At 31.3% G+C, this 27695-nt stretch overlaps 1 protein-coding gene across 6 annotated transcripts in view; it reads right to left on the reverse strand.

Annotated features, from left to right (window-relative positions):
- Nucleotides 1-27695, reverse strand: part of LOC145252499 (rap1 GTPase-GDP dissociation stimulator 1-like) — a 261423-nt gene that overhangs the window by 450 nt on the left and 233278 nt on the right. For 4 of the 6 annotated variants that reach the window (XM_080111991.1, XM_080111990.1, XM_080111989.1 and 1 more), the window contains 4 exons: nucleotides 21279-21458; nucleotides 15233-15361; nucleotides 10070-10141; nucleotides 1-99 (listed from right to left, as the gene is read on the reverse strand). The exon at nucleotides 1-99 is cut by the window's left edge. In XM_080111991.1, coding sequence (XP_079968117.1) covers nucleotides 1-99; nucleotides 10070-10141; nucleotides 15233-15361; nucleotides 21279-21458 — 480 coding nt within the window. The remainder of the gene's footprint in view (nucleotides 100-10069; nucleotides 10142-15232; nucleotides 15362-21278; nucleotides 21459-27695) is intronic. The other 2 variants (XM_080111994.1, XM_080111992.1) reach the window with 1 other exon arrangement.

Genomic DNA, 27695 nt, shown 5'->3' on the forward strand with positions numbered 1-27695 from the left:
GCATCTCGGCCGCATTTCGAACATCTTCATTTTCATGTGTGCTCAGTTGCTTAGCTAAATCAGGGATGCCAGCACACATCAATTCTTCGCGCACATTACCTACAAAGTAACAAAAAAAAAAAATAAATAAATAAATTGCTAAAATAAATGTATATATAGAAAAGTGAATGTGTGTGTGTGTGTGTGTGTGTGTCTGAGTACATTTCCCTATGCAATAACTGTCAATTTTAAGTCTACAGACTCGAAATTTGGCTGTTAAGGGGTCAAAGTTCAACGATTTGACCTTTGAGAACTATACCAAACTCCTCCGCCAATTTTGGGTCTAAACACTTGAAATTTCAGATATAGGTTCCTTGGACATGGATTTAATTTAATAACTTGATTTGAGCCCCAAACAATAAATGTTAAGGGGTGATAATAGGGGTCAACTTAAATGCTAGTTATAAATATAAAAATTATATATGAAATGCTAGTTAAAATATAAAATTACAAAGGAAGAAAAAGAAAACTACCCTCTTCTCAAAGAAAGAAGGCAAAGCCCGAGAAGGTAGATCTACTAAATTGTGTATGACCGGCATCATACCACAGTAAACACGGAAAAGGTCATTTTAGAAATGGTGTAGACGTTATTGAGTTTGGTGCAGAAGAAAAGACCCCTTTGGCTTTTATTAAGGATTAAAAAGTATTGCTATAATTGGGTGATAGATTTTTTTTTTTCAATCAATTTCCCAATAAATTCTGGGAAAGTATTAATATTTTTTGATAATTAAAAAAAAAAAAAAAAAAAAAAATGGAGTTTCCTCGTGGAGAAATAGATTCTGGAGGCAACATTGGCACTGAACACAGCTTAAAAAACAAAACATGATCATTTGATGAGTGGGTACTAGCAGAGTTTAATCAAGACATTAAAAAATGAAAATATCGAAAAAAAAAAAAAAAAGGTTATATTGTATGTATTCATTATGAAACAAAGTTCTCTGAAAGAAAATTTCACTCTATTTCATCAAGTAGTTTTTATTTTACAGTGAAAAAAAAACAAACAATTTGTTATGATACCGAGCAAACGGTTCGATTTTTAGGAAGAAAAGCTAGTAATAAAGATGGGGAGGGAGTGTCGGCGCTTGAACTGGAGTTATCTCCTCGTGGCGTGTTTAACAAATTTAATAATGGCTGACTTCAACTCGCTCCCATAAAACGTGTTTTTTCTGATGTAAAATAAAAACTACTCGATCAAATTAAATGAAATTTTTTTTCCGTAAATCTTCACTCCAAAACGGATATGTACAATATAACATTTTTTTTCAATACTTTCATTTTTGAATGTCTTGATTAAACTGTACTAGAACCGATGAGTGTTAAAAAAAGCATCTTCAATAACACTTAGTAAAGAAAAAGAAAAAATGCTGCTTATTCAGAATTCAACCTAATTATAAAAACAAAACTACAGACAAATCTTTATGACTACATGTCCGTCACCGAAGAAAAATGTCATATTCTAAAAATGATGTAAATTTTTTTTTAACTAAAAAAATCAAATTTTATAAGCAAAAGTTTGTGGTTTGATCTGCTAGATTGTTTTAAATAAAGAGAGGCAACTCAATTCGAACTACCCAGATCAAAATCAACCATTGTAATGGATACAATTTATTAAAATCGCTAAAAGTAGTGTTTTTAAACAAAACAAAAAAAACAAACAAATGAAGCATGCATGGTCTTCCGTGAGTGCACAGTGAACGTGGCATGAAAAAAATGACAAAGTTCCGCATTTGCCCCCAACCCCACCCCATTTAGCCCTAAAAGTACCTAGCGAACGTCAAATCCTGGTGAAAATGAACAAATGGTGCAATTTTAGGCCTTAACATATGTAAATTTGAGTTCTGCACTCTGCAAAAAAAAAAAGAAATGACCAAGTCCATCATTTGCTCACCCCCTCCCTCCATTTAGTCCCAAAAAGTCCCCAAGGCCTTAACATATTACAATTTGAGTTCAGCACCATGCAAAACTGCTAAAAAGACATACACAGAAAATTTTGGACAAATATGGTAAAATAGTCCCAAAAATGGAGTGTTTTTATTAACCCTAAAAGAGCCTCTGGGCACACCCAAGAGTTATCGCGAAGTATAGATAAACAAAATTGGATCAAGTAAAGATTAGATACCCCGTCGCAGAAGACAAAGATTGTCGAACATTTCAAGTGACACCGGTTTTTCGACCTTGACATTGCGGTTGGTTGTTTGTAAACACCTCAAATAGCAGATAAAAAAAACTTTTTTCTATTTACACAAAACTTTTTGTGTAAGTAACAAAACGAACATAAATTTAATAAAATAAATGGGTGTCTTTCTGAGTGCATTTTTTAAATATATTTACAGAACTTTAATAAAACTAATAATAATAATTATTATAATAAAAATGAAAAAATAAAAAGAATGAACTATATTAATTACAAAACATTAGAAACTGAAAATTTCGGACATTAAACTTACTTATACTTAATTTGTCTTGGTGGAGAAGTAAGTAAGTAGCAAGTTTTTTGCGTTTTTTTTTTTAAATAAAAATAAAAATTATAAAAAAGATTTGTATCTTGTGATATTACACTTCATCTTTATAAAAATAAAAGTTATAAAAGATATGTGAATAAAATATATTTTTTTAAATCTCGATTGTTTATACTTGCGATTTTATTATGCATAAAAATTGCCTCGGTCTAGAAGGATTTCTCCTTCACTAACCACCTACATACATCGCACTTTAAATAAATATTGAATTGTATTAAACATGCACAAAAAAAGATTTAAAAAAAAAAACAAAAAAAAAACATTGTACATAAAAATTAATCTTGGTCGCAGAAATCCGAACAAGTCAGTTATTTTATATTTGTTTCTGCCATTAAAAAGTTTGGTTATAATAATTTTATTTAATTTTTTTTTATATTATGTACTTTTTTAATTGACATCATCCGAAATTCTCAGTTATAACGTCAGTTTATTTATTTATTTGGTATTATTTTACGACCTGCCCCAGTGTAGTATAAACACCCCCACCAACCACCCCATGTTAAGAATGGCTTTCATATTGTGGGTGTTTATTCTGAAAGCTGTTCTTAACACAGGGAGGTTTGAGTGTTTATAATATGATGGGTCACGTCGTAAAAATTTACCATTTATTTATTTATTATTATTAGTTTTATTCAAAAGTTCTGTAAATATATAAAAAAAAAAAACGCACTCAGAAAGACACTCGTTTATTTTAATATATTTTTTTTAAATACGTTCCTTTTGTTACTTACATTAAAAAGTTTTGCGTAAATAGATAAAAAAAATGTTTTTCTAATCCTTAAAAGTTTTGTAAATATTTCATATTAAAAAAATCTTTTCTAAATATATATTTTTTCTTTTAAATCTCAAAAAGTTTTGTAAATATATTTTTTTAAAAAATCTTGCTCACGAACATTCGAACATGTTTGCTATTTGACATGTTTGCAAACAACCAACGGCAATGTCAAGGTCAAACAACCCGTGCCACTTGAAATGTTTGACAATCTTTGTCTTCTGCTACGGGGTATCTAATCTTTACTTGATCCACAAAATCATATAGAAATCAGTAAGTTACAACTTTTCAGAAAGTTTTATAAAAATCCAAGGCATCAATTTCTTTTAATAAACACAAAAGTGTAAATTTTAGCCATTTTAATATGAAAGGCACCTGTAAAAGAACAACCAGAGTTTTCCTGAAAAATCTGTTCTGTTACTTTTTTACTCATATCATGTTTAATGTTTGAGCAAAATTTCAAAAAATTCCAAGATGTAGTTATTGAGAAAGGTGCAGACAGACGAACGGACAAGGGTGAATTTACAAATGCACTCATTTTGTCGGTGTAGGGAGGACCAAAAAATGATTTTCTATATATAAAAAACTAGATCAATTTATGTGATTTTTGGAATATAACATTTTCGTTCCGTAATGGGTATGTACGTCAAAGATTTTTCTGTAGTTTTTTTTTTTTTTTTTTTTTCATTAACTAAGTTGAATTCTGGACAAGAACTAAAATCTATATCTGATTTATGTTTTTTTTTTTTATAAAATTCGAAATACAACATAAGGAACCTTTTACACTGATTTCAAACAATGTTTTTAGTTTAATTAAAAGATGAAATTAAAAAAACTCTGATAATTATATGGTCAGTAAGAGTGAAAATGGTTTTTTGTTTAATTAAAAGATAAAATAAAATAAAAACCCTGATAATTATATTGTCAGTAAGAGTGAAAATGTTTTTAGTTTAATTAAAAGATAAAATTTAAAAAACAAAAAAAACCCTGATAATTATATTGTCAGTAAGAGTGAAAATGTTTTTAGTTTAATTAAAAGATAAAATTTAAAAAACAAAAAAAACCCTGATAATTATATTGTCAGTAAGAGTGAAAATGTTTTTAGTTTAATTAAAAGATAAAATTTAAAAAACAAAAAAAACCTGATAATTATATAGTCAGTAAGAGTAAAAATGTTTTTTGTTTAATTAAAAGATAAGATAAAATAAAATAAAATAAAACCCTGATAATTATATGGTCAGAAAGAGTGAAAATGTGTTTTTGTTTAATTAAAAGATAAAATAAAATATTAAAAAAAACCTGATAATTATATCGTCAGTAAGAGTGAAAATGTTTTTAGTTTAATTAAAAGATAAAATAAAATAATAAAAAAAACCCTGATGATTATATGGTCAGTAAAAGTGAAAATGTTTTTTGTTTAATTAAAAGATAAAATTTAAAAAACAAAAAAACCCTTATAATTATATAGTCAGTAAGAGTGAAAATGTTTTTTGTTTAATTAAAAGATAAAATTTAAAAAACAAAAAACCCTGATAATTATATAGTCAGTAAGAGTGAAAATGTTTTTTGTTTAATTAAAAGATATAATATAAAAAACAAAAAAAACCCTGATAATTATATGGTCAGTAAGAGTGAAAATGTTTTTAGTTTAATAAAAATATACAATTTAAAAAACAAAAAAAACCCTGATAATTATATGGTTAGTAAGAGTGAAAATGTTTTTTTAGTTTAATTAAAAGATAAAATAAAATAATAAAAAAACCCTGATAATTATATCGTTAGTAAGAGTGAAAATGTTTTTAGTTTAATTAAAAGATAAAATAAAATAAAAAAAACTTGATAATTATATCGTCAGTAAGAGTGAAAATTTTTTCAGTTTAATTAAAAGATAAAATTTAAAAAACAAAAAAACCCTGATAATTATATAGTCAGTAAGAGTGAAAATGTTTTTTTGTTTTATTGAAAGATAAAATAATAAACAAAACCCTGATAATTATATCGTCAGTAAGAGTGAAAATGTTTTTAGTTTAATTAAAAGATAAAATTTAAAAAACAAAAAAACCCTGATAATTATATAGTCAGTAAGAGTGAAAATGTTTTTAGTTTAATTAAAAGATAAAATTTAAAAAACAAAAAAACCCTGATAATTATATAGTCAGTAAGAGTGAAAATGTTTTTTTGTTTAATTAAAAGATAAAATAAAATAATACAAAAAACCCTGATAATTATATCGTTAGTAAGAGTGAAAATGTTTTTTTGTTTAATTAAAAGATAAAATAAAATTTAAAAAAACCCTGATAATTATATTGTCAGTAAGAGTGAAAATGTTTTTAGTTTAATAAAAAGATACAATTTAAAAAACAAAAACAAACCCTCATAATTATATGGTCAGTAAGAGTGAAAATGTTTTTTTTGTTTAATTAAAAGATAAAATAAAATAATAAAAAAACCTTATAATTATATGGTCAGAAAGAGTGAAAATGTTTTTAGTTAAATTAAAAGATAAAATAAAATATTAAAAAAAAACTCTGATAATTATATGGTCAGTAAGAGTGAAAATGTTTTTAGTTAAATTAAAAGATAAAATAAAATAATAAAAAAAAACCCTGATAATTATATGGTCAGTAAGAGTGAAAATGTTTTTTGTTTAATTAAAAGATAAAATAAAATAAAAAAAACCCTGATAATTATATGGTCAGTAAGAGTGAAAATGTTTTTTTGTTTAATTAAAAGATACAATTTAAAAAAAAAAAAAAAAACCCTGATAATTATATGATCAGTAAAAGTGAAAATGTTTTTTGTTTAATTAAAAGATAAAATAAAATAATAAAAAAAACCCTGATAATTATATGGTCAGTAAGAGTTAAAATGTTTTTAGTTTAATTAAAAGATACAATTTAAAAAACAAAAAAAAAACCCTGATAATTATATCGTCAGTAAGAGTGAAAATGTTTTTAGTTTAATTAAAAGATACAATTTAAAAAACAAAAAAAAACCCTGATAATTATATCGTCAGTAAGAGTGAAAATGTTTTTTGTTTAATTAAAAGATAAAATAAAATAATAAAAAAACCCTGATAATTATATCGTCAGTAAGAGTGAAAATGTTTTTAGTTTAATTAAAAGATACAATTTAAAAAACAAAAAAAAACCCTGATAATTATATCGTCAGTAAGAGTGAAAATGTTTTTAGTTTAATTAAAAGATACAATTTAAAAAACAAAAAAAAACCCTGATAATTATATCGTCAGTAAGAGTGAAAATGTTTTTTTGTTTAATCTATATAATACTAAAAGTCTATGGATCTTGTATGTTTGCAATCAGATTTCCGGTTTTCAACATCCGGTTGCGCATGCGTAAATAGCAACGTCTTCAATCCGTTATTCCAATTCCGGAATTTTTATATCGCTTTTAATACAAACAATTTCATTTAATTTGATCAAATAGTTATTTATATATACAAATAATACATAGATTCATAGATAATTATAATATATATTATAAAATCTATTTATCTATGAATCTATTAATAATATGAAATATTACCCTATACAATTTATGGAAAGAAAACACCTCTCACTTTCCCTCTAATAGATTTCAACACTCCTACTCCCTCTGTTTTCGTTACGTACGCGAGAAATAGTTACGTGTATGTGTGAGAGAGAGAAAAAGGTAACCGATGTAAAACTGGATAGAGTTATCCCCCTTAACTAATGCAGACCTTTTTACTAGAGGGCGTTATTACAAAAAAATTTCTTTTTCTTCTTCCCATGTTTTTTAAAGTCGTCTGCTTACATTTCCAAACGGAAAGCTGAATCGGTAAATGCACACATTTCTATTACATTAGTGTTTTCCTTTACACAATGGGTACTGAATGTTTGCTTAAATTAAATGAAAAAAGTTACATTTTATTTTCATTTTCTATTTAAAAAGCCATTATTAACATGTGGAGAGTGTTTTTTTTATTATTCTGTACTTTCAACTAACAATTTCATTTAAAAGATGATATATCAAAATTTGAATTTAACTATAATAAGGATTATGATACCTGTTCAGTGCATAAGTATGACCAACCACTTATAATTCAGTAACTGTAATTTAAAAAAAAATAACAATTATAATAAACAGAACGACTCATAGAAATCTATCTATATTCTTTTTTCATTTTAATATACTTTCATAGAAATGCTTCTGTTATGTAAAAAAAAAACTATTTTCTTTATGCCACAAGTGTCACGCTCATACATGAATTCTATAGCTAATATAACGTACTGACCCAACGGGTCACGGGTGGTCTAGTTAAAAGATAAAATTTAAAAAACAAAAAACCCTGATAATTATATAGTCAGTAAGAGTGAAAATGTTTTTTTGTTTAATTAAAAGATAAAATTTAAAAAACAAAAAACCCTGATAATTATATGGTCAGTAAGAGTGAAAATGTTTTTTTGTTTAATTAAAAGATAAAATTTAAAAAACAAAAAACCCTGATAATTATATGGTCAGTAAGAGTGAAAATGTTTTTTTGTTTAATTAAAAGATAAAATTTAAAAAACAAAAAACCCTGATAATTATATGGTCAGTAAGAGTGAAAATGTTTTTTTGTTTAATTAAAAGATAAAATTTAAAAAACAAAAAACCCTGATAATTATATGGTCAGTAAGAGTGAAAATGTTTTTTTGTTTAATTAAAAGATAAAATTTAAAAAACAAAAAACCCTGATAATTATATAGTCAGTAAGAGTTAAAAATTTTTTTGTTTAATTAAAAGATAAAATTTAAAAAACAAAAAACCCTGATAATTATATGGTCAGTAAGAGTGAAAATGTTTTTTTGTTTAATTAAAAGATAAAATAAAATTAAAAAAAACCCTGATAATTATATGGTCAGTAAGAGTGAAAATGTTTTTTTGTTTAATTAAAAGATAAAATAAAATTAAAAAAAACCCTGATAATTATATGGTCAGTAAGAGTGAAAATGTTTTTTTGTTTAATTAAAAGATAAAATAAAATTTAAAAAAACCCTGATAATTATATGGTCAGTAAGAGTGAAAATGTTTTTTTGTTTAATTAAAAGATAAAATAAAATAACAAAAAACCCTGATAATTATATGGTCAGTAAGAGTGAAAATGTTTTTTTGTTTAATTAAAAGATAAAATAAAATTTAAAAAAACCCTGATAATTATATGGTCAGTAAGAGTGAAAATGTTTTTTTTTTAATTAAAAGATAAAATAAAATAAAAAAAAAACCCTGATAATTATATGGTCAGTAAGAGTGAAAATGTTTTTTTGTTTAATTAAAAGATAAAATAAAATAAAAAAAAAACCCTGATAATTATATGGTCAGTAAGAGTGAAAATGTTTTTTTGTTTAATTAAAAGATAAAATAAAATAACAAAAAACCCTGATAATTATATGGTCAGTAAGAGTGAAAATGTTTTTAGTTTAATTAAAAGAATAAAATAAAAATAAAAAAAAACCCTGATAATTATATGGTCAGTAAGAGTGAAAATGTTTTTTTGTTTAATTAAAAGATAAAATAAAATAAAAAAAAACCCTGATAATTATATGGTCAGTAAGAGTGAAAATGTTTTTTTGTTTAATTAAAAGATAAAATAAAATTTAAAAAAAACCCTGATAATTATATGGTCAGTAAGAGTGAAAATGTTTTTTTGTTTAATTAAAAGATAAAATAAAATTTAAAAAAAACCCTGATAATTATATTGTCAGTAAGAGTGAAAATGTTTTTTTGTTTAATTAAAAGATAAAATAAAATTTAAAAAAAACCCTGATAATTATATTGTCAGTAAGAGTGAAAATGTTTTTTTGTTTAATTAAAAGATAAAATAAAATTTAAAAAAAACCCTGATAATTATATTGTCAGTAAGAGTGAAAATGTTTTTTTTTGTTTAATTAAAAGATAAAATAAAATTTAAAAAAAACCCTGATAATTATATTGTCAGTAAGAGTGAAAATGTTTTTTGTTTAATTAAAAGATAAAATAAAATTTAAAAAAAACCCTGATAATTATATTGTCAGTAAGAGTGAAAATGTTTTTTTGTTTAATTAAAAGATAAAATAAAATTTAAAAAAACCCTGATAATTATATGGTCAGTAAGAGTGAAAATGTTTTTTTGTTTAATTAAAAGATAAAATAAAATTTAAAAAAACCCTGATAATTATATGGTCAGTAAGAGTGAAAATGTTTTTTTGTTTAATTAAAAGATAAAATAAAATTTTAAAAAAACCCTGATAATTATATTGTCAGTAAGAGTGAAAATGTTTTTTTGTTTAATTAAAAGATAAAATAAAATTTAAAAAAACCCTGATAATTATATGGTCAGTAAGAGTGAAAATGTTTTTTTGTTTAATTAAAAGATAAAATAAAATTTAAAAAAAACCCTGATAATTATATTGTCAGTAAGAGTGAAAATGTTTTTTTGTTTAATTAAAAGATAAAATAAAATTTTAAAAAACCCTGATAATTATATGGTCAGTAAGAGTGAAAATGTTTTTTTGTTTAATTAAAAGATAAAATAAAATTTAAAAAAAACCCTGATAATTATATTGTCAGTAAGAGTGAAAATGTTTTTTTGTTTAATTAAAAGATAAAATAAAATTTAAAAAAACCCTGATAATTATATGGTCAGTAAAAGTGAAAATGTTTTTTTGTTGATGCTTTACTTTTAGCAAAAATTATACGATTTTTGAGTATTTTTCAAATATTGTGGTCACGTGACTTACTTTGCATATTTGAAAGCATACCGGTGCAGGCAAGGAGCGTACACTGGGCCAGCTGAGGGGGCCGATGCGATACTGGAAGAGACAAACAGAATTTCTTTTTCACAAGATTTTTCGAGATAAGGCTATTTTAATTATTTACATATTTTGGACTGTTGTCCTCTTCAGTTAAATTCTATTTCAATTGTTTGGAGTGAAATGCATTTGCACACAACTTTTAATAAGTTAGTTTTATTTTACTTAAAACATGTTTTAGTTTAAAAAAAAAAAAAAAAAAAAATTGAAAGCACTAAATCATAAGATCCATCCTACATATGAAATGCCAAAATGAAAACTTGGTTAGTAAAGTATACTTGTGATCCAATGACCATCTTCGTGGTTGCGCTATGATAAAACACAAGTTCTTGATATAACTCGGTTGTAATTATGTGTCTAATACTGATAATAGAAAAGGAACCCTAAATGTTGTCAGTAGATACCTCTCTGGTTTCGCCAGTCCCCAGAAATTTTTTCTCAGCCTAATCTATTCTTGTCTGGTTTTGACTCCAATTGCTCTCAGCTCTCTCAGGGGATGTGTGAGACGCCAATCGTCATTCCCAATTGTAAACTAACTCTAAATATATTGATCTCCATGTCTGCTTTTTTTTTTTTTTTTTTTTTCCCCCAGTCACAACCACACCCTGTTTAACAATCCTATTTTGGACAACCTTTGCGTTCTAAATGAACTACTTTCTCCCCCATTGTATTTCTACTAATCTTACTTCCTATGCTTTTGTTCAAAATCCTAAATTATTTTTCTTGCTTTTTTGTCCCCCCCCCCCCACTAAGCTTTTAGGATATTCCCACGTAATCACCTAAAAGAGTAGAATTTTATTTCTTATTTTTTTTTAATTGGCAGCTATAAAGTCATTTATTACTATATTTAAAGTGCAAAGTGTATTTGAAAACCAATATTTCTTGAAAAGAATCACAAACCACATTAATTTTAAACAAAATATTTTGTTTTTTAAAATAACGTAATTCACAAAACTCGTTGCTTTAAACTAAATGGCTGCCGCTGCTGCTTTGACTTGTTGAGTATTAACGCTACTAGTTACATTGTTTACTGTCGTTGAAAATGGGTTAATCATTTATGGGGAGCATCATTAAAAACTGCCGGTACCTAAAGAGAAATCAACATAGAATTATCATTTTAACTTTTAATACATAAACAAAAAAACATTTTACTTATTAGTTGGGATAGTAAAAATATTTAGAAAAAAAAAAATCTTATGTAACATAATCATTTCATAACATTATCATTTTATTTTCCTAAAAGCTCTTTAAATATATTGTGCAAATTATTTTTTTTTTAAATATGTGAAAGGATATTCATTTCCAAACAAAATGGTGGTATTTTGAGGACTTATAGTGTTTTGGTTTTTAAAATCTGACTATTTTAGTAGAAGTACCCTGAAATCTTGAAAAATCCAAAGCCATTTGTTTTATGACATTACAACTTTATATTATCAAATATTTATTCATGATGTTTGGTTTGGTTGTTTTGTTTTATGACATATCAACCATTTTCAGGTTATTTAATGCCAAATCAAGTAATTTGAGAAAAATTTTTATGCTTCACGTTCTTTATGTCTTCAAATATTTATTTGTAGAGTTTTGGTTTGGTTGTCGAAGAAAATTGTTTTTGTTTTTGACTTTGTAAAACATGACTGAAAGAAAAGAAAAAACAAAAACAATAGCACAAATATTTGGTGCATTTTTAGTATCTTGAGTCAGCCTGACTGATAGCACCAGGAGAGAGAGAAGGCGAGAGACAGAAAATTTCTTTTCCCTGTTTTTAAAAAAAAAAAAAAAAAAAAAATCCATTTTCTGCAAATTATTGAACTCATATCCCCGAGAAGCATACATTAGTTTTCATATCAATTTTCGTTTCTACATTTTAATTTATGAAGAAATCTTAACTTTTAATCGAATATCATTCTTACAAACATATCAACAATTAGCTGTACCTAACCAGTGTAGACTAAAATTTACTAACGTCATTCTAGTTTAAATTTACATCTTTTTTTCCCAAATATATAAATCATTAAGAGATGAAAAAAAAAAAAAAAAAAGCTAAAAAAAACTCACAATGTAAGGAAAATAGTTCATATTCTTAACTTCAAATTTAAATAAAAAATATCTCTTGCATATAAAGCTTTTTAGGTCGTTACTTAAAATTGTCACCATTGAAATTAATTTCCTCGCTTGAATAATTATTTTTTGAAATATTTGTTTATCAAATATATTGTTATTTAGGTCTAACATCAAAAATGTGATAAAATGATTTTATAAAGCAGATGGCCATTTGTGTTCCATGTGAATGTATTCTCCTTCATTCACAGAAGTGAACACAATTTTTTTTTTTTAATATGCAAATTACAAAGCAATGAAAAAAAACAACTCAATCTAAGGAAGATAACTCATTCTTACATTTAAATTTATATAGCGTTTATCTCCCTTACATACTTAACCTTATGTGTTCAACATTCAACCTCTGCCTCATTGTCACAATGTAGCATTCCTGCGCTTGTTCTACAAGTACCTTAATGAGGCGTGCTCCAACGAACTCATAACACTGATGTCTTCTTGTGTAAATAGCTCCAACTAATATGACAAACAGCAAAATCCCACCCTTTCAATGCAGATGCCAGAAAGCCTCTTACTCTCATAGTTTCTTCCCTGAAACTATGAGACTATGGAATTCTCTTCCTTGCTTGCTTCCCTTACTGTACTAACTATAGGAACATACCTTTTTCATCTAAAATGCATTTAAACAAACTGCACACACATCCATACATACACCTTTAAATAATGTATCGGTCGGCGCCCTTGCAGTAACCATCGCTTTGCCCAACAGGTAGCGCTCTCCATTTCCTCTTTCGTTATTTTCTCCCTTCTTCCGCTTCCCACTCGAGACATCAAATTAACGACACACGTTTTCCTTTGATTCAAACCTCCAATGTGAGTGGCACACGAATCACGTCCACGCCTCGACAGGGTGTTACCTTCTTAAGGTAAAAACAATTCTTACGCACACAAGGAACTTTCAACGTATACTACGAACTCTCGTATCTATACACGCACGCACTCCAACGAACATTCCGACTTCATACATGTGCGTGTCGTGAGCTCATATTTACGACGAGAGTTAACTTCATGCGTGATATATACATTCACATACACGCGCCCACAAAATGCTCTCTTAATATTCTCATCTTCTCTAGTTAAATAAAACATCTTGTATGTATATATGTAACTCGACTCTTACGTTATCCTTCTTAACGTTATTCTTTTAACGTCTTAAATGTACGTATAAAATATACTTTTCATTGATTGTTTTTATTACGCTGCCCTAGCAATGACAACCTCCAACCATCCAACTTATCGAACATGCAGCCTATTCCAGTAACCGGTTCCTACACGCGGTCTACAAAGAGGGGATCCCAGCTATACAATCAGTAACTAAACTGCACAACGGGTCCCCCACATAACATACAAAAATTTAAATGTAATGTGAACAGACATTTCACAGCTCAACTCCCTACTTAGAGTGCCCCTGTAGGCATGGTCTCTAATTCACAGTAATCCCTTACATCTCAGTGGCAATATGCCTTGTTTGAGATGAATATGAATAAAATTTAAAAAAAAAAGAAAAAAAAAAAAAGAAAATTAAATTGCCTCCATTGTAATAATTTTCCTTGCCAGAATAATTATTTTCTGAAATATTGATTTATCAGATATGTTGCTATTTAGGTCCAGCATCTAAACTCTGACAAGATAATTTTATATAGTAGATGGCAATTTGGGCTCCATTTGAGGATGCATGTCCTTTTATTTACTGAAGTGAAAACGTTTTCTTTTTGAGAATCAACATCGGTTTCCTATTATTTGCGACTTTAACTTATTCGGAGATTTTATTGAAGTAGTCGCTCAATTGCAGAGGTGTAAAAGCTCTAGACCAAACACTCAACTCAAAAAATATTCTATTAATAATCTACAGTTATCTCCCATGTAATACTCTGTTAAAGATTCTCTATTATAAGTTATCTTCCTTTGTTAGGACTCTTCAGTGATGTCTCAGAGATAAAGTTTTCTCCTTTTTTTAATTCCACAGACAATGTACTGTTCAGAAATGTATAAACACAGTTAATATAAGCATGAACTGAACACCACTTCAGCATCTTGATACATCATGCATAAGTTATGGCCTTTTTCCCTTTTTTTTTTTTTTTGCAATTAATTTCATAGCTTACAATTTCCTACAACATGGAGTGTTGGTCTTCCTTCTTGTGTATAGAAATTCTAATTTAATAATTTCCCCACTTGTTTTTCTTTTCCTTAATATTTAATTCTGTTACAATATTTAAAAAAATAACAAAAATATTTTTTTTTTTTTACATGGAAGTCACCACTTATCAAGGCCTGGAGGCCACTTGGGGATAAGGGTTATTGCGTGTACAGTAATCAATGGGACAATATCGTAGTAATCGCTAGTAATGGAGATCTGATAAAGTGTTTTACTTAAGGGGGCGGTTCATCAGGAACTTGTTTATGTTGAACTTGAAGACATCCAAGTTGTAGTCAGGTGGGAAACAGGCAAACGGAATAGAGTTCCACAAGTGTGTACTTCTAAGAAAGAAGCTTTGTTCGTGGAATCTACGTTTTGATTTAAGCACAGATAAAGAGTGGGGAAAATTACTTTTCAATTATTTTATTGATTACATATTTCCAATTTTGAGTCAGTAAATTTATGAGTCAGAGTTAGTTTATGGACAGTTTTCAATTTGGGAAAGTTGACAACAATTGGTGGCTTAGAACCCCCTCCCCCCACACACACACACGAGATATCAAAAAAGATTGAAGTCAGTAGGCAAGATTGATCTGAGACGTGACGAGACAGCTATCAAAGGAAAAACATTTCTTTTTCTACACTATGGCATCACACATGTACATACATACACCAAGAGCTCAACTGAATTACACCCAGAACTTGTTGTAGGTTGTTTTTATTCTAGTGCGACTATGAAGGCGATAATCGTGCTATACTTAAAATTGGAAATTAATTGAAAACATTTCCGAGTTCGATCACAATAACAGAGAAAGAATACGAGGAAGCAAACTAACCTGCCATGACAAGAGCTCTCGTCAAAGATAATGTGTTCGCCATGATATTGGGAAGAGTTTGTTGGTTCTTCAGTAGATTTCCTATGACCTCGATTAACTCTGCTTCTTTTAAGGCCATGGCCGCCTCATCTGCAAGAAAGAAAGGAGTTACAGAATCAGACTTACAAAGATGACAGAATAGACAAAGCAAACTAAATATTGCCAACTAAGTGAGCAACACAATTTTTTGTAAATCGTTATTGTCAACACTTCCAGTATCACAAGGAAGAGTGTCGCAGACCCGATAAAAATACTGACAAAAAAGAAAAGAAACGGACAATGATCATTTACTGACATCATCATCATCATCATCGGTTTAACATTCGTTTTACATGCAGAAAGACAGGGGGTTTTCAAATCAGCAGAAGGGGAATTATTCTCTTTTGTTGGCATCCGTCAGTCTAGAAGACTATGGGGTCGCCTGCACTGTCTTCTGTGGCTGAATAAACCTATTTTTTATCTACATTGTTCATTGCAGATGTCGCAGGTGAAGGCCGGTTTAATTTTGTTGACTAGCCTACCTGAATAGTTTTTCGGTCTCCACCCATTCTGCAATGGACCTTTGCCTTTGGTTACCGTTTGTTTTCATATGTTGCGAACTTTAGCTCTGGGCTTCCAGCTGGTAACCGGATATCACCTACTTTTATCTCATATTTGCACATGTCAACATAGCGAAGGTGAGAACAACCAATTTTCCTTTTACCAGTAGTAAGTTCACCGTAGAGAATGTCTTTCGGAATTTGCCCATTGTCCATGACCTATCTAGTGCAGGCGTCTTCGTAATTATAGGAGGGGAATTTATCTTCAAATATCTTAAATTTCAAATTAAAGCGACAAACTTATACTAAGTAAATATTAATAAGTCCTTACACCCACCCCCCGTTTTTTTTTTTTTTTTTTTTTTTTTTTAATGGAGAGTAGACAATGCATTGTGGATGCGTTATCGGCAGTTCTCGTTACTCTTGCTTCGTCTTATTTGTCACTCAGTCCTCATTTCCAATGAGTGATGTTTCCGACAAAGGGTGAAGAAAAAGCTGGTCTCCAGGGCGCCAGTACTTCGTGAACAGTAGTCTGAGATGTCGGAAATTTTCTGTTCCTATGCCTATCCTTGTGGCCATGTCACTAGTAAGGGTGCTGGAGGTAAACGTTTCATCTGGGCTGACGTTATCCGCCTGATAGTCAGGGACCCGAACCTTGGATTAACCACTAAGAAGGCCGTCCTATCAGCAGGTGCAAAATACTGGGGCTGCTGTATTACCATTTGGTGAATGGACTCTGGACCATGCAGTAGTTTCGAGTGGGGCCCCTCAATACCATACTAGTGGGTAATTGTTATAGCTTTACCTTATCATGGCTACAAAAAAAAAATCTTCCTCTCCTTTTCTCTCTTACCTTCCCTCTCTGTTTTGCTCTAACCAAGTCTGTCGACCTGTTCCACAAATCCTAATCCTCAACATGAAATACCTCCAGAAAAATAACACATGTAAACCTAGAACCCCACCCTCCAACGTAGACCCCTACTACCATGTCTCCATCATCAGGGGTCTCCGTTCCAACCTTCCAGAGGTTGAAACCCAATTACAGGAGGCAAAACCAGATATTCTTTCTAAGTGAAACTGGCATTAGGCCGACCGCTTCCCTTGACAAATTCATAATTAAAGGATACTCTAACTTAACATCTAAATCTGACCCCCAAGATCACCATGGGCATGGAATATGTGCCTACATTAAAGATGGCTTTCCGTGTGGTAGGGATATCTCCAGAGAAGACCCTAATTTACCTTATATGTGATTCCACCACTGCATTTATATTCACTCTCTATCGTCCCCACAACAGCGGAGTTACTATCCTTGAGAGCGTATCTGAAAAAATTGACCACATCCTGTCTGCTCATCCTTCAGCTAATATCCACATTTGTGGTGACTTCAATGTCCACAATGCGGAATGGCTGACCCACTTTAACAAGACAGATGATGAGGGGAGGTTCTGTCATGATTTTGCCATTGCCTATGACCTCACCCAGATTGTCCATGAACCCACCCGAGTGCCCGATACTTTCGGTCAGTATGCTAGCCTTCTAGACCTTTTTCTTACAACTTCCCCTGAGCTATGTTCAAGTTCCATTCTGTCTCCTCTAGGATCTTCCGACCACGCGGTTGTATTAGTTAAGATAAAAACGAAATGCAATAAGTCTGGAGATGTACCTCTCCACCGTACTGTATATCGATACTCTACTGCTGACTGGGATAGCTTCCATACATTTATATCCAATCTACCACTGCATTCCATGTTTAAAAAAGATGTGTCCTCCCATAATATCAGACCTGACCGAATGGCTAATTGTAGGCATAGACCGATTCATAGCATCAAAAAAATTCCAACAAAAACCTAACAGCCAGCCATGGTTCTCCCCAGAATGTGCTGCTGCCATCGCGCACAGAAATCACTTTTTCCATAGCTACTAACGTAATAGATGCACTGAGACTAAAGCTGCCTTCAGGACTGCCAGCAACCGCTGTAAAAGAGTAATAAAAAATGCAAGAGAGATATATGCTCAGTCCGTTAAATTCAAAGTAGCTGAGCAGCGGCTTGGTTCCCACCAGTTTTGGCAAATAGCAAACAGGATCCTGAACAGAAGCGTACGTTCTATCCCAACCATCATCAATGGACCTGAGGTCATCTCGTCAGCATCAGACAAGGCCAAACTATTTGCCAAGAACTTTGCAGCTAATTCTATGCTATTCGACGAAGGCCATCAACAACCTACAAATATCTGTGTGTGATGTCGCCAAGCTAATCAAGAACCTTGATTCCAGTAAAGCAACTGGCCCTGACGACATTCTAATTATAGTGCTGAAAAAGCTTCAACTAGAACTTGCCTCCATACTTACAAAACTCTTTAAGCGTTGCCTTAAAGAGAAGTGCTTCCCCACACCCTGGAAAACCTCATCAGTATGCCCTGTATTTAAGAACTCAGGTGATAAGTCCTCTCCCTCTCAGAACAGACCAATAAATCTCCTGTGTGTCATGAGTAAGCTGCTAGAATCCATATTAAATAGAGAAATAATCAACCACCACAGCAGAAATAACCTTCTTAGTGACACGCAATATGGTTTCCGTTCTGCCAAATCTATAGCAGATGTGCTAACTGTTATATCTCATAGGATTAGCAAATCTCTTGACAAAGGCTTCCTCTCTAGGGCAATTGCTCTCCTACTTCACAAGATTTCCAGCTACGGTATAACTGGAAATGTTTTCTCGATCATAAAATCATTTCTCTCCGATAGGCTCATAAAAATAGTAGTTGATGGGCAGAAATCAGAGGCCATCAATATTAATGCTGGAGTCCCTCAGGGGTCCATCCTGGGCCCAACTCTTTTCCTGATTTACATCAATGATCTCCCAAAACACATGCTTAAATCATTCGATGACATCTATGCTGATGACACGACCATCTATGGCAACACATCAAAGGCTGTAAATGACAAAGTTCTCTCAGATTCTTTCTCCTCTGATCTTGAGTGCATGATACAGTGGGGGAGGAGGTGGCTGGTTACTTTTAATGCATCTAAAACCAAGCTCCTATCTTTACATCATCAACGCTCTGATCCCCATCTGGCATCAATTGATATGGGTGGCTCTTGTCTAGGGGAAGCTCCATGTTTTGATAAGCTTCTGGGCTTGACCTTTACCCCTGACCTGAAATGGAATGCGTACATCAAGTCAGTAGCCAAGATCGCTGGAAAAATGGTAGGATCCTTCTACTGCTCCAGAAGATATCTTACCCCTGATGCAATTCTCTATCTGTGTAAAAGCCAAGTACGTCCAAGGATGGAGTACTGCTGTCACATCTGGGAAGGAGCTGCTAAAAAACAGCCTATCCTGCCTTGACAGAGTACAAAATAGGCTTTGTGGCCTAGTGGGTGATGCCCTTTTCTCTTCCCTGCAACCTCTCTCCCACAGGAGAGACGTTGCGAGCCTATCTTTGTTTTATCGTTACTACCATGGCAGGTGCTCGTCTGAACTCCAATCTCTGGTCCCCCCCCTCGCCAATCTTTCACGATAAACACCCGCCTAGCTGAAACCACTGTCAAAAATTTTCCCCACTCCTTATCTGTGCCAAAATCAAAACGTAGATTCCATGAAAAAGCTTCTTTCTTAGAAGTGCACGCCTGTGGAACTCTGTTCCAGTTGCCTGTTTCCCACCTGACTACAACCTGGATGTCTTCAAGTCCAATGTGAACAAATTCCTGATGAACCGCCTCCTTAAGACACTTTATCAAATCTCCAACACTAACGTACTGTACACACAATAACCCTTATCTCTGAGTGGCTTCCGGGCCTTGATAATTGGTGACTACCTTGTAAAAAAAAAAAAAAATAAATAAAAAAATAAGGGAGGATGAACATAGACGGGATATCAACTTCTGCGAGAACAGCATTATTTGTAACTTTGTCTCCAAGAAATTTCAGGAATTCTCCGCAGACTATGCATGTGAAATGTGTTCAGTTTCCGTTCTTGGTGGCTGCTGGTTGTCCATGCTTCTCTGCCATACAGAAGGGTGCTGATGACATGGGCCATGTAAACGTTCACTTTTGTGGAGATGGTGCGATGTTTATTTTCCCACACTTGAATTGTTAATTTTGCAAAAGTGGTGGATGCATTTCCGACGCGCTTGTTGTGTTATACATCAAGAGATAGGTTATCTGAGATATTTGAATTGATGGACGTCTAATAAGCACTGCCCGTTTATTCTGATGATGATATATGATAAATTATTCTCTAGCTTTCTGATTAACCACCATAGTTTGATTATCTTTTTTAACATAGGGATCAACACTTATCAAGGCCCAGAAGCCACTCGAGGATTAGGGTTAAAGCGTGTACAGTAAGCCAATTGAGCAATATAGTAATCGTTAGTAATGGAAATTCGGTAAATTTGTTAACTTAAATGGAACAGCTCATCAAGCAATTGTTTATGTTGGAATGTAAGCTGGAAAGCAGGCAAACGGAAGACAGTTCCACAGGCGTGCAGTTCTAAGAAAGAAGCTTTGTTCATGGAATCTACATTTAGGTTTAGGTATAGATAAAAAGTGGGTTAATGAAAAGGGCATCCCCTACTAGGCTAAAATGTCTATTTTGAACTCTATCAAGGCAGGATGTCCTTTCTAGCAGCTCCTGACCAGATATTGGCAACAGTACTCCATTCTTGGACGTACCTGGCTCTTATACAGGTAGAGAATTGCATCAGCAGTGAGATATCTACTGGATTGATAGAAGGATCCCATCATTTTTCCAGCAACCTTGGCAACAGATTTGATGTATGTGTTCTGTTTCAGATCTCAAGTAAAGGTCAAGTAAAGGTCAAGCCCAGGGGCTCATCATGACTGAGGAAGGTTTTCGTCTTCGCATCCATTAAAAAAGGCATTCATCACTGGTAGTTTTCGTTTTACTTAATGGCAACTTTGTATCGTTTATGTTGGCTTTCGGTAATCAGTGATCAATTGACAGCAGGTGTTGTTCAATGCTCGGCCAAGTTTATTAGTATGGGTTGATCTTAAACAGAACATGCATTATACTCCGCAGAAAAATAACGCAGGGTCATCCTCGTGTCTGTGGTACCTCATTTGAAGTTTGGTCAGTTTGATTAACATGTTATTCCAGGAATTGATGTCTAAAGTATCCAAATTTTGATGGTGATTAATTTCTTGACTCTCAAAATTAAACATTTTCTGACTGTGTAAAGTATACAATTTAATGCAACCCCATCCATGCAAATATGTTCGCTTCATCTCAGAACTAGAAAATCAAATGATGCACCCATGCGCATATCGATCAATCAAATGCTTACATGTCAACAGACAATCAAATCTGGAACCTTCTTGTCTACAAAAGCTCCAGTTTAAAAAGAAAAGAAATTAATTTGATCAAAGATGTCTGCATAATATTGTTTTTTTTTTTTTTTAATCCATCCACCCCATGAGTATCGTGCTGGCTCAACTTACCCAAGACCGAGGAGCCAACAATCAAGGTCAAAGCAATCAGGGCTTCATTCTGCATCAGGTAGTGTTCTGATGTTGCCATGGTGACGAGGTATTGAACTCCATCAGCTCGCACAATGTTTTTTATCACTTCAGCATTTTTACCATTTTTGATTATCCAAGCAAGAAGTCGAGTCGCTTCTCCTGAAATGAAAAAAAAAAAAAAAAAAAAAAAAATGATTTTTTTTTGTTTCTTTTTTTTTCCTCAAAAAAAAAAAAATCTCATCTTTTCACAGAAAGCAAAAAGAAAAAAAAAAAAAAAAAACAAACAAAAAAACAAAACCAAGCCTGAAAATTTGGGTTCTTGTCCAACATGTGGTACAATATAATAATCAATAGAGTGTCAGTAATTCTCCTTATATTAAAAAACAGAAATAAAGAAAAATCTGTGACGAAACGAAAATATATTCCAAAAATCATATGAATTAATCAAGCTTTTATAATAAAAATCATTTTAAAGTAATTAATAGGAATTTGTAGGCATTACAACATAAATCTTGAAAGTTTGAATTATTAAGTTATCTTCCTTTTTTTTTTCCAGATTATTTTCAAAATGGCAGACAAGGCAGCCACTCTTGTGTTATTCAGAAAATTTGATTTTCTTATTAAAAAAAATTATTTTACGTCATTTTTGGAATATGATATATCAATGATAACATGGCTCTGTACATCAGATTTTTTGTTCTTTTTATTTTTTTTTAATATAGGGTGAATTCTGGACAAGAATCAAGGTTTCACATAACAAAGCAAATCTCGTTTTTGAATGCGTGTACAAATGTTCAAGTACTGACTTTCATCTGCGTGGATATTTTCTGAACTCAATAATCAGGTCTTATTTTTGCTATAATTTGTCGTTTTGGGAATGTTTGGAAAGTCTATCAGTTGGAATTTTGGAATTTACAAGCGATCCCTAAGCCCACATACATATCCGCATGGTTAGCTCAGTTTAAAAGTGCCGAACATTTGCTTTTCAGACGTACCCATTTTTGCAAAATCAGCATTGAGGCGAAAACCTACGGGATTGGGGGTTTGATTGGCAAAGGTGATCGATCCCGAAGGATCTTTTGTGATTATGGTTGCACATGCACAGATGGAATTTTTGCAGGTCGGTAGATACCATCCCACTACCTAGCCCGGGCATATCAGTCCTTTTAGGTGCATTTTTCGAGATTGCTGTTGGAACTGAGATTGGCTTACATTCATATCTGTTTCTGCCGTGGACCATCACACCTGGTCAGCATCCATTCAGGACGCGGTAAATTCTCTGGATGGAGCCGATCGAACTGCTCCAGGGTGTCAAAACAAATTCACTTGTTTTCATGCCACTATGTCCTGCCAAAGACCATATAATCAAGGAAGAAATCAAAAACAAAATAAGGCAAGCCATTGGTCCTTATAAAGATCTCCTCAGCACAATCAGAAGGCGCGAACTAAAATGGTTTGGCCACATAACAAGAGGAGAGAGGCTTACCAACACAGTCAAGGAACAGTCAGAGGAGGAAAAAAGAGAGGAAGACAGAAGAAGAGATGGAAAGACATCACAGAATGGACAGAATTGAAGCTGAGCGAGATGGTCAAATGTGTGGAGGACAGAGAGACAGAGAGGGATGGGGAGGACTGATTGACAGGTCATCTGCAGCGCCCAAACGGTAACTGCTATGGGGAAGGTGAAAGAAGGATGTGCTGTAACGGGTCAAAACGTTGTCCTGTTTTCTTGTAATGTTTTTTTTCTGAATACATATTTCTTATACGCATCTTCAACCTATGACCATCGATTTTCAAATCTGCCTGAGTATCTTCACCTCTTTCTGCATCAACCCCGTCCCTGCCCCAGTAGACTTGGGAGGTCAAAAAAGGCTAACATACATGTTTTTCAACTACAGTTATACAAAATCTGTCGCCACACTTAGCTAGTGATTGTTGAAAAGATATGAAATTTAACTGGTACTTATGCAGAATAAGAACTGTGCATATTGTGTGTTGATTGGAATTCATTATTGAGATGAGTATTATTTATTTATTAATTTATTTATTGTGGACTACCATCCTCATCTTTTTCTTAGTTGTTTCACAACATTTCGGCCAGCTATTCCTCTGGTCAGGTGTCAACCGTGACGGGATAGGAACTCCGAATCTCCTAACTGCATTCTCAGAAATCACTGCCATCCATAGTTGTGATGAGATGACAACAACTATGGAAGGCAGTGATTGCTGAGAATGCAGTTAGGAGATTCGGAGTTCCTATCCTGTCGTGGTTACCGCCTGACGAAGGCCAGAGGAATAGCTGGCCGAAACGTTGTGAAACAACAACTAAGAAAGATGAGGATGGTAGTCTGCAATAAATAAATTAACAATCGTCAGAATTTTCCAGACAATTTACAGAAAATGCGGGAAGATGCACCAAACGAAAGTTTTGTGATTATTTTTGTGAGAATGCTGGTCAATTTTCTCAATGAAAAGTATATTATTTCTGTTATTCATCGTCATTGTTGGCAGAACTTTGATACGAGTACACATTTTGCTGGTTAGGACTGAGCCAGCCCTAGCAACAAAGTGTTTTAAATGATCCATGAGGCGCAACTTTGTGTCGCACACACTTAAGATGTTACAATTTGCTGCAGCAAACATATGCTTGAGATGCAGTTCAGGAAGACATCTTGCAGCAGGTTGCCAGTAAACTGTTACATGGAGTACCACCCTGTTGCTTACCCGCCAGGCGAGTTTATTTAAAGGTGCATCTCTCCCAGTGAATTAAACGTGCACTCAGATACCAACCTGGAATTTCAGCGATTCAAGATAACGAAAAATTAATTAAAAAAAATCAAAACAATTTTCCTTTTGTTGTTACAAATAAAATATAATGAATAATTATTGGTCAATTTTTACGGAACTTTAAAAAAAAAAAAATTCAAATTTAAATAATAAAAAAAAGCACTCATTGTAAGGTAAGTTTAACGAATATTTAATTTTTGAATAACAATTGATGTGACCTGACGTGTGCTTCCCCGACAGATCACCAACTCCCAACGTTGTGTATCGTGGATTTTTCGTTCGACTATTCCTCTTATGACTGGATCGTCATTTTCTCACTGGCGACTGTCGATGGGAACAAACATGGTTTCACAAAGTAGAAATATAATAAGTCGTGGAACAAAGAAAGGAAAAACACAAACGCCAATGTTTCACATATAATTGACGGTTGGACTTGAGTGTGAGTGTGTGTGTGTGTCTTCTCCCCGTTCTGCTGATGTTACGTTCTCTGTCAGTCGCAATTCACCTATTTCTGTTTCACAGTCAACTCTAAAAACTGTCCAACTGTTTTCTTTATCAACTCCCATCCCCTCTTTTCGATTGACTAGCCTTAATTAAAATATATGTGACTTCCAGTTTGGCGCAACAGCAAAGACATCGCGTTTTTTTTTTTTTTTTTTTTCACGTTCTTTTCCTCCTTTGTGGTACAAATTCGAGCCTGCCTGCCTGCCTACCTACTACCACTTTAAAAATTTTTTTTTTGCTCAACATACACCTCCAAACACCCGGACAACGCCGGCCACTCTTAAAGAAAACTCCCATCCACCACAAAGTTGTCAACTGACTCTGTGTCGGTATCTGAAGTCGCCCCCACCCCAGCTACTGGAAGCTGCCCTTTCCTGTTTTATCTGTAGGTTTCTATTGTCATTGTCAAATCTAGAAGGCTTAATCTAAAAATACCTACAGATTCATTGTTTTCTACTTCCTATCTATTGTTCTCCTTCAGCACTTAGTGACTCCTGGGTCACCTTCATAGTATCACATTGATAACATTTTTTGATCTGTTTTTCTTTTCATATAATTTTTTTGTTCAAATCAAAATATTTAGTTTTTTTTTTATAATAAACCAATGATAACAAAAAATGTTTTAATTTTTTTTAATGATTTTTTTCGTTTTATTTTTCTTTTGTTCAAATCAAGATAAATATTTATTTTTTTAATAAACCAATGTTAAAAAAAATTTTTTTTTTTTTTTTTAAATGATATTCTGTGATTTCATCAACTCTGCATTTCATCACATTTCAGCGTTTTACATAAGCTGCTCAGAAAATTTATATGCTAGCATAAGTACCATTTAATTATTTTTCAACTTTTGGTGGCGATGACTTGTGCTGGAAGGTTACATTCTTAAAGTGTTTGTTTCATTCAAGTTGTTATTAGGAGGCAGGAAGTAGTGTATACTAGTTTTTAATTCCCAAATATTTTTCTTTAAGACTAGCCTGGGTGGCCGGCGCTGTCCGGGTGTTTGGAGGTGTATGTTGAGCAAAAAAAAATTTTAAAAGTGGTAGTAGGTAGGCAGGCAGGCAGGCTCGAATTTGTACCACAAAGGAGGAAAAGAACGTGAAAAAAAAAAAAAAAAAAAAAAAAAAAAAACGCGATGTCTTTGCTGTTGCGCCAAACTGGAAGTCACATATATTTTAATTAAGGCTAGTCAATTGAAAAGAGGAGATGACTTTCGAAAATATTGTTAAAAAAAGCGATCCCTCCTTGTAGAAAAGTGACCAGTTGAAGGTTAAGGAATTAATGTTTTTAGCTAATTTTTCGATATTTGTTATCCGAAGGGTCAAGCTTCAAAACGATACTGATCTCATGAAAATCTTTGCCTCTATCAACAGTTTTAGGCAGATATACAGACATACATTAAAACAGAGAGGTGAGATCTATACTATAGATAACTGCAGGGCACAAATAAGCCAATAAAAAGGCCACAACAGATTTTGGATTATTGGTTTCTAAAGGAAATTAATCCGAGAGTTAATGAGCATAAAGAGTTAAGCATTCAATTTTTACATGAATTATTATTGTCAGGTATGTATTAAGATTTTAGTTATGTAATAAAGTAAGATTTTAGTTACGCAATAAAGTAAGATTTTAGTTATGTAATGAATTAAGATGTTAGTTATGTAATAAAGTAAGATGGTAGTTATGTAATAAAGTAAGATGGTAGTTATGTAATAAAGTATGATGTTAGTTATGTAATAAAGTAAGATGTTAGTTATGTAATAAAGTAAGCTGTTAGTTATGTAATAACGTAAGCTGTTAGTTATGTAATAAAGTATGATGTTAGTTATGCAATGAATTAAGATTTTAGGTATGTAATAAATTAAGATTTTAGTTATGCAATAAAGTAAGATGTTAGTTATGCAATAAAGTAAGATGTTAGTTACGCAATAAAGTAAGATTTTAGTTATGCAATGAATTAAGATTTTAGGTATGTAATCAATTAAGATTTTAGTTATGCAATAAAGTAAGATTTTAGTTATGTAATGAATTAAGATGTTAGTTATATAATAAAGTAAGATGGTAGTTATGTAATAAAGTATGCTGTTAGTTATGCAATAAAGTAAGATGTTAGTTATGTAATAAAGTAAGATGCTAGTTATGTAATAAAGTAAGATTTTAGTTATGTAATAAAGTAAGATTTTAGTTATGTAATAATGTAAGATGTTAGTTATGTAATAAAGTAAGATTTTAGCTATGTAATAAAGTAAGATTTTAGCTATGTAATAAAGTAAGATTTTAGCTATGTAATAAAGTAAGTTTTTAGTTATGCAATAAAGTAAGATTTTAGTTATGCAATAAAGTAAGATTGTAGGTATGCAATAAATTAAGATGTTAGTTATGTAATAAAGTAAGATTTTAGTTATGCAATAAATTAAGATTTCAGTTATGCAATAAATTAAGATTTTAGTTATGCAATAAATAAAGATTTTAGTTATGCAATAAAGTAAGATTTTAGTTATGCAATAAATTAAGATTTTAGTTATGCAATAAATTAAGCTTTTAGCTATGCAATAAATTAAGATTTTAGTTATGTAATAAATTCAGATTTTAGTTATATAATAAAGCAAGATTTTAGTTATGCAATAAATAGAGATCTTAGTTATGCAATAAATTAAGATTTTAGTTATGTAATAAAGTAAGTTTTAGTTATGTAATAAATTAAGTTTTAGTTATGTAATAAATTAAGATTTTAGTTATGTAATAAAGTACGATTTTAGTTATGTAATAGATTAAGATTCTAGCTATGCAATAAATAAAGATTTTAGCTATGCAATAAATAAAGATTTTAGTTATGTAATAAAGTAAGATTTTAGTTATGCAATAAATAAAGATCTTAGTTATGCAATAAATTAAGATTTTAGTTATGCAATAAATTAAGATTTTAGTTATGTAATAGATTAAGATTCTAGCTATGCAATAAATAAAGATTTTAGTTATGCAATAAATTAAGATTTTAGTTATGCAATAAATTAAGATTTTAGTTATGTAATAAATTAAGATTTTAGTTATGTAATAAAGTAAGCTTTTAGTTATGCAATAAATAAAGATTTTAGTTATGTAATAAAG

Source organism: Euprymna scolopes, chromosome 29, assembly GCF_053919585.1.
Source record: "Euprymna scolopes isolate OS-2025 chromosome 29, ASM5391958v1, whole genome shotgun sequence".
NCBI lineage: Eukaryota > Metazoa > Mollusca > Cephalopoda > Sepiida > Sepiolidae > Euprymna > Euprymna scolopes.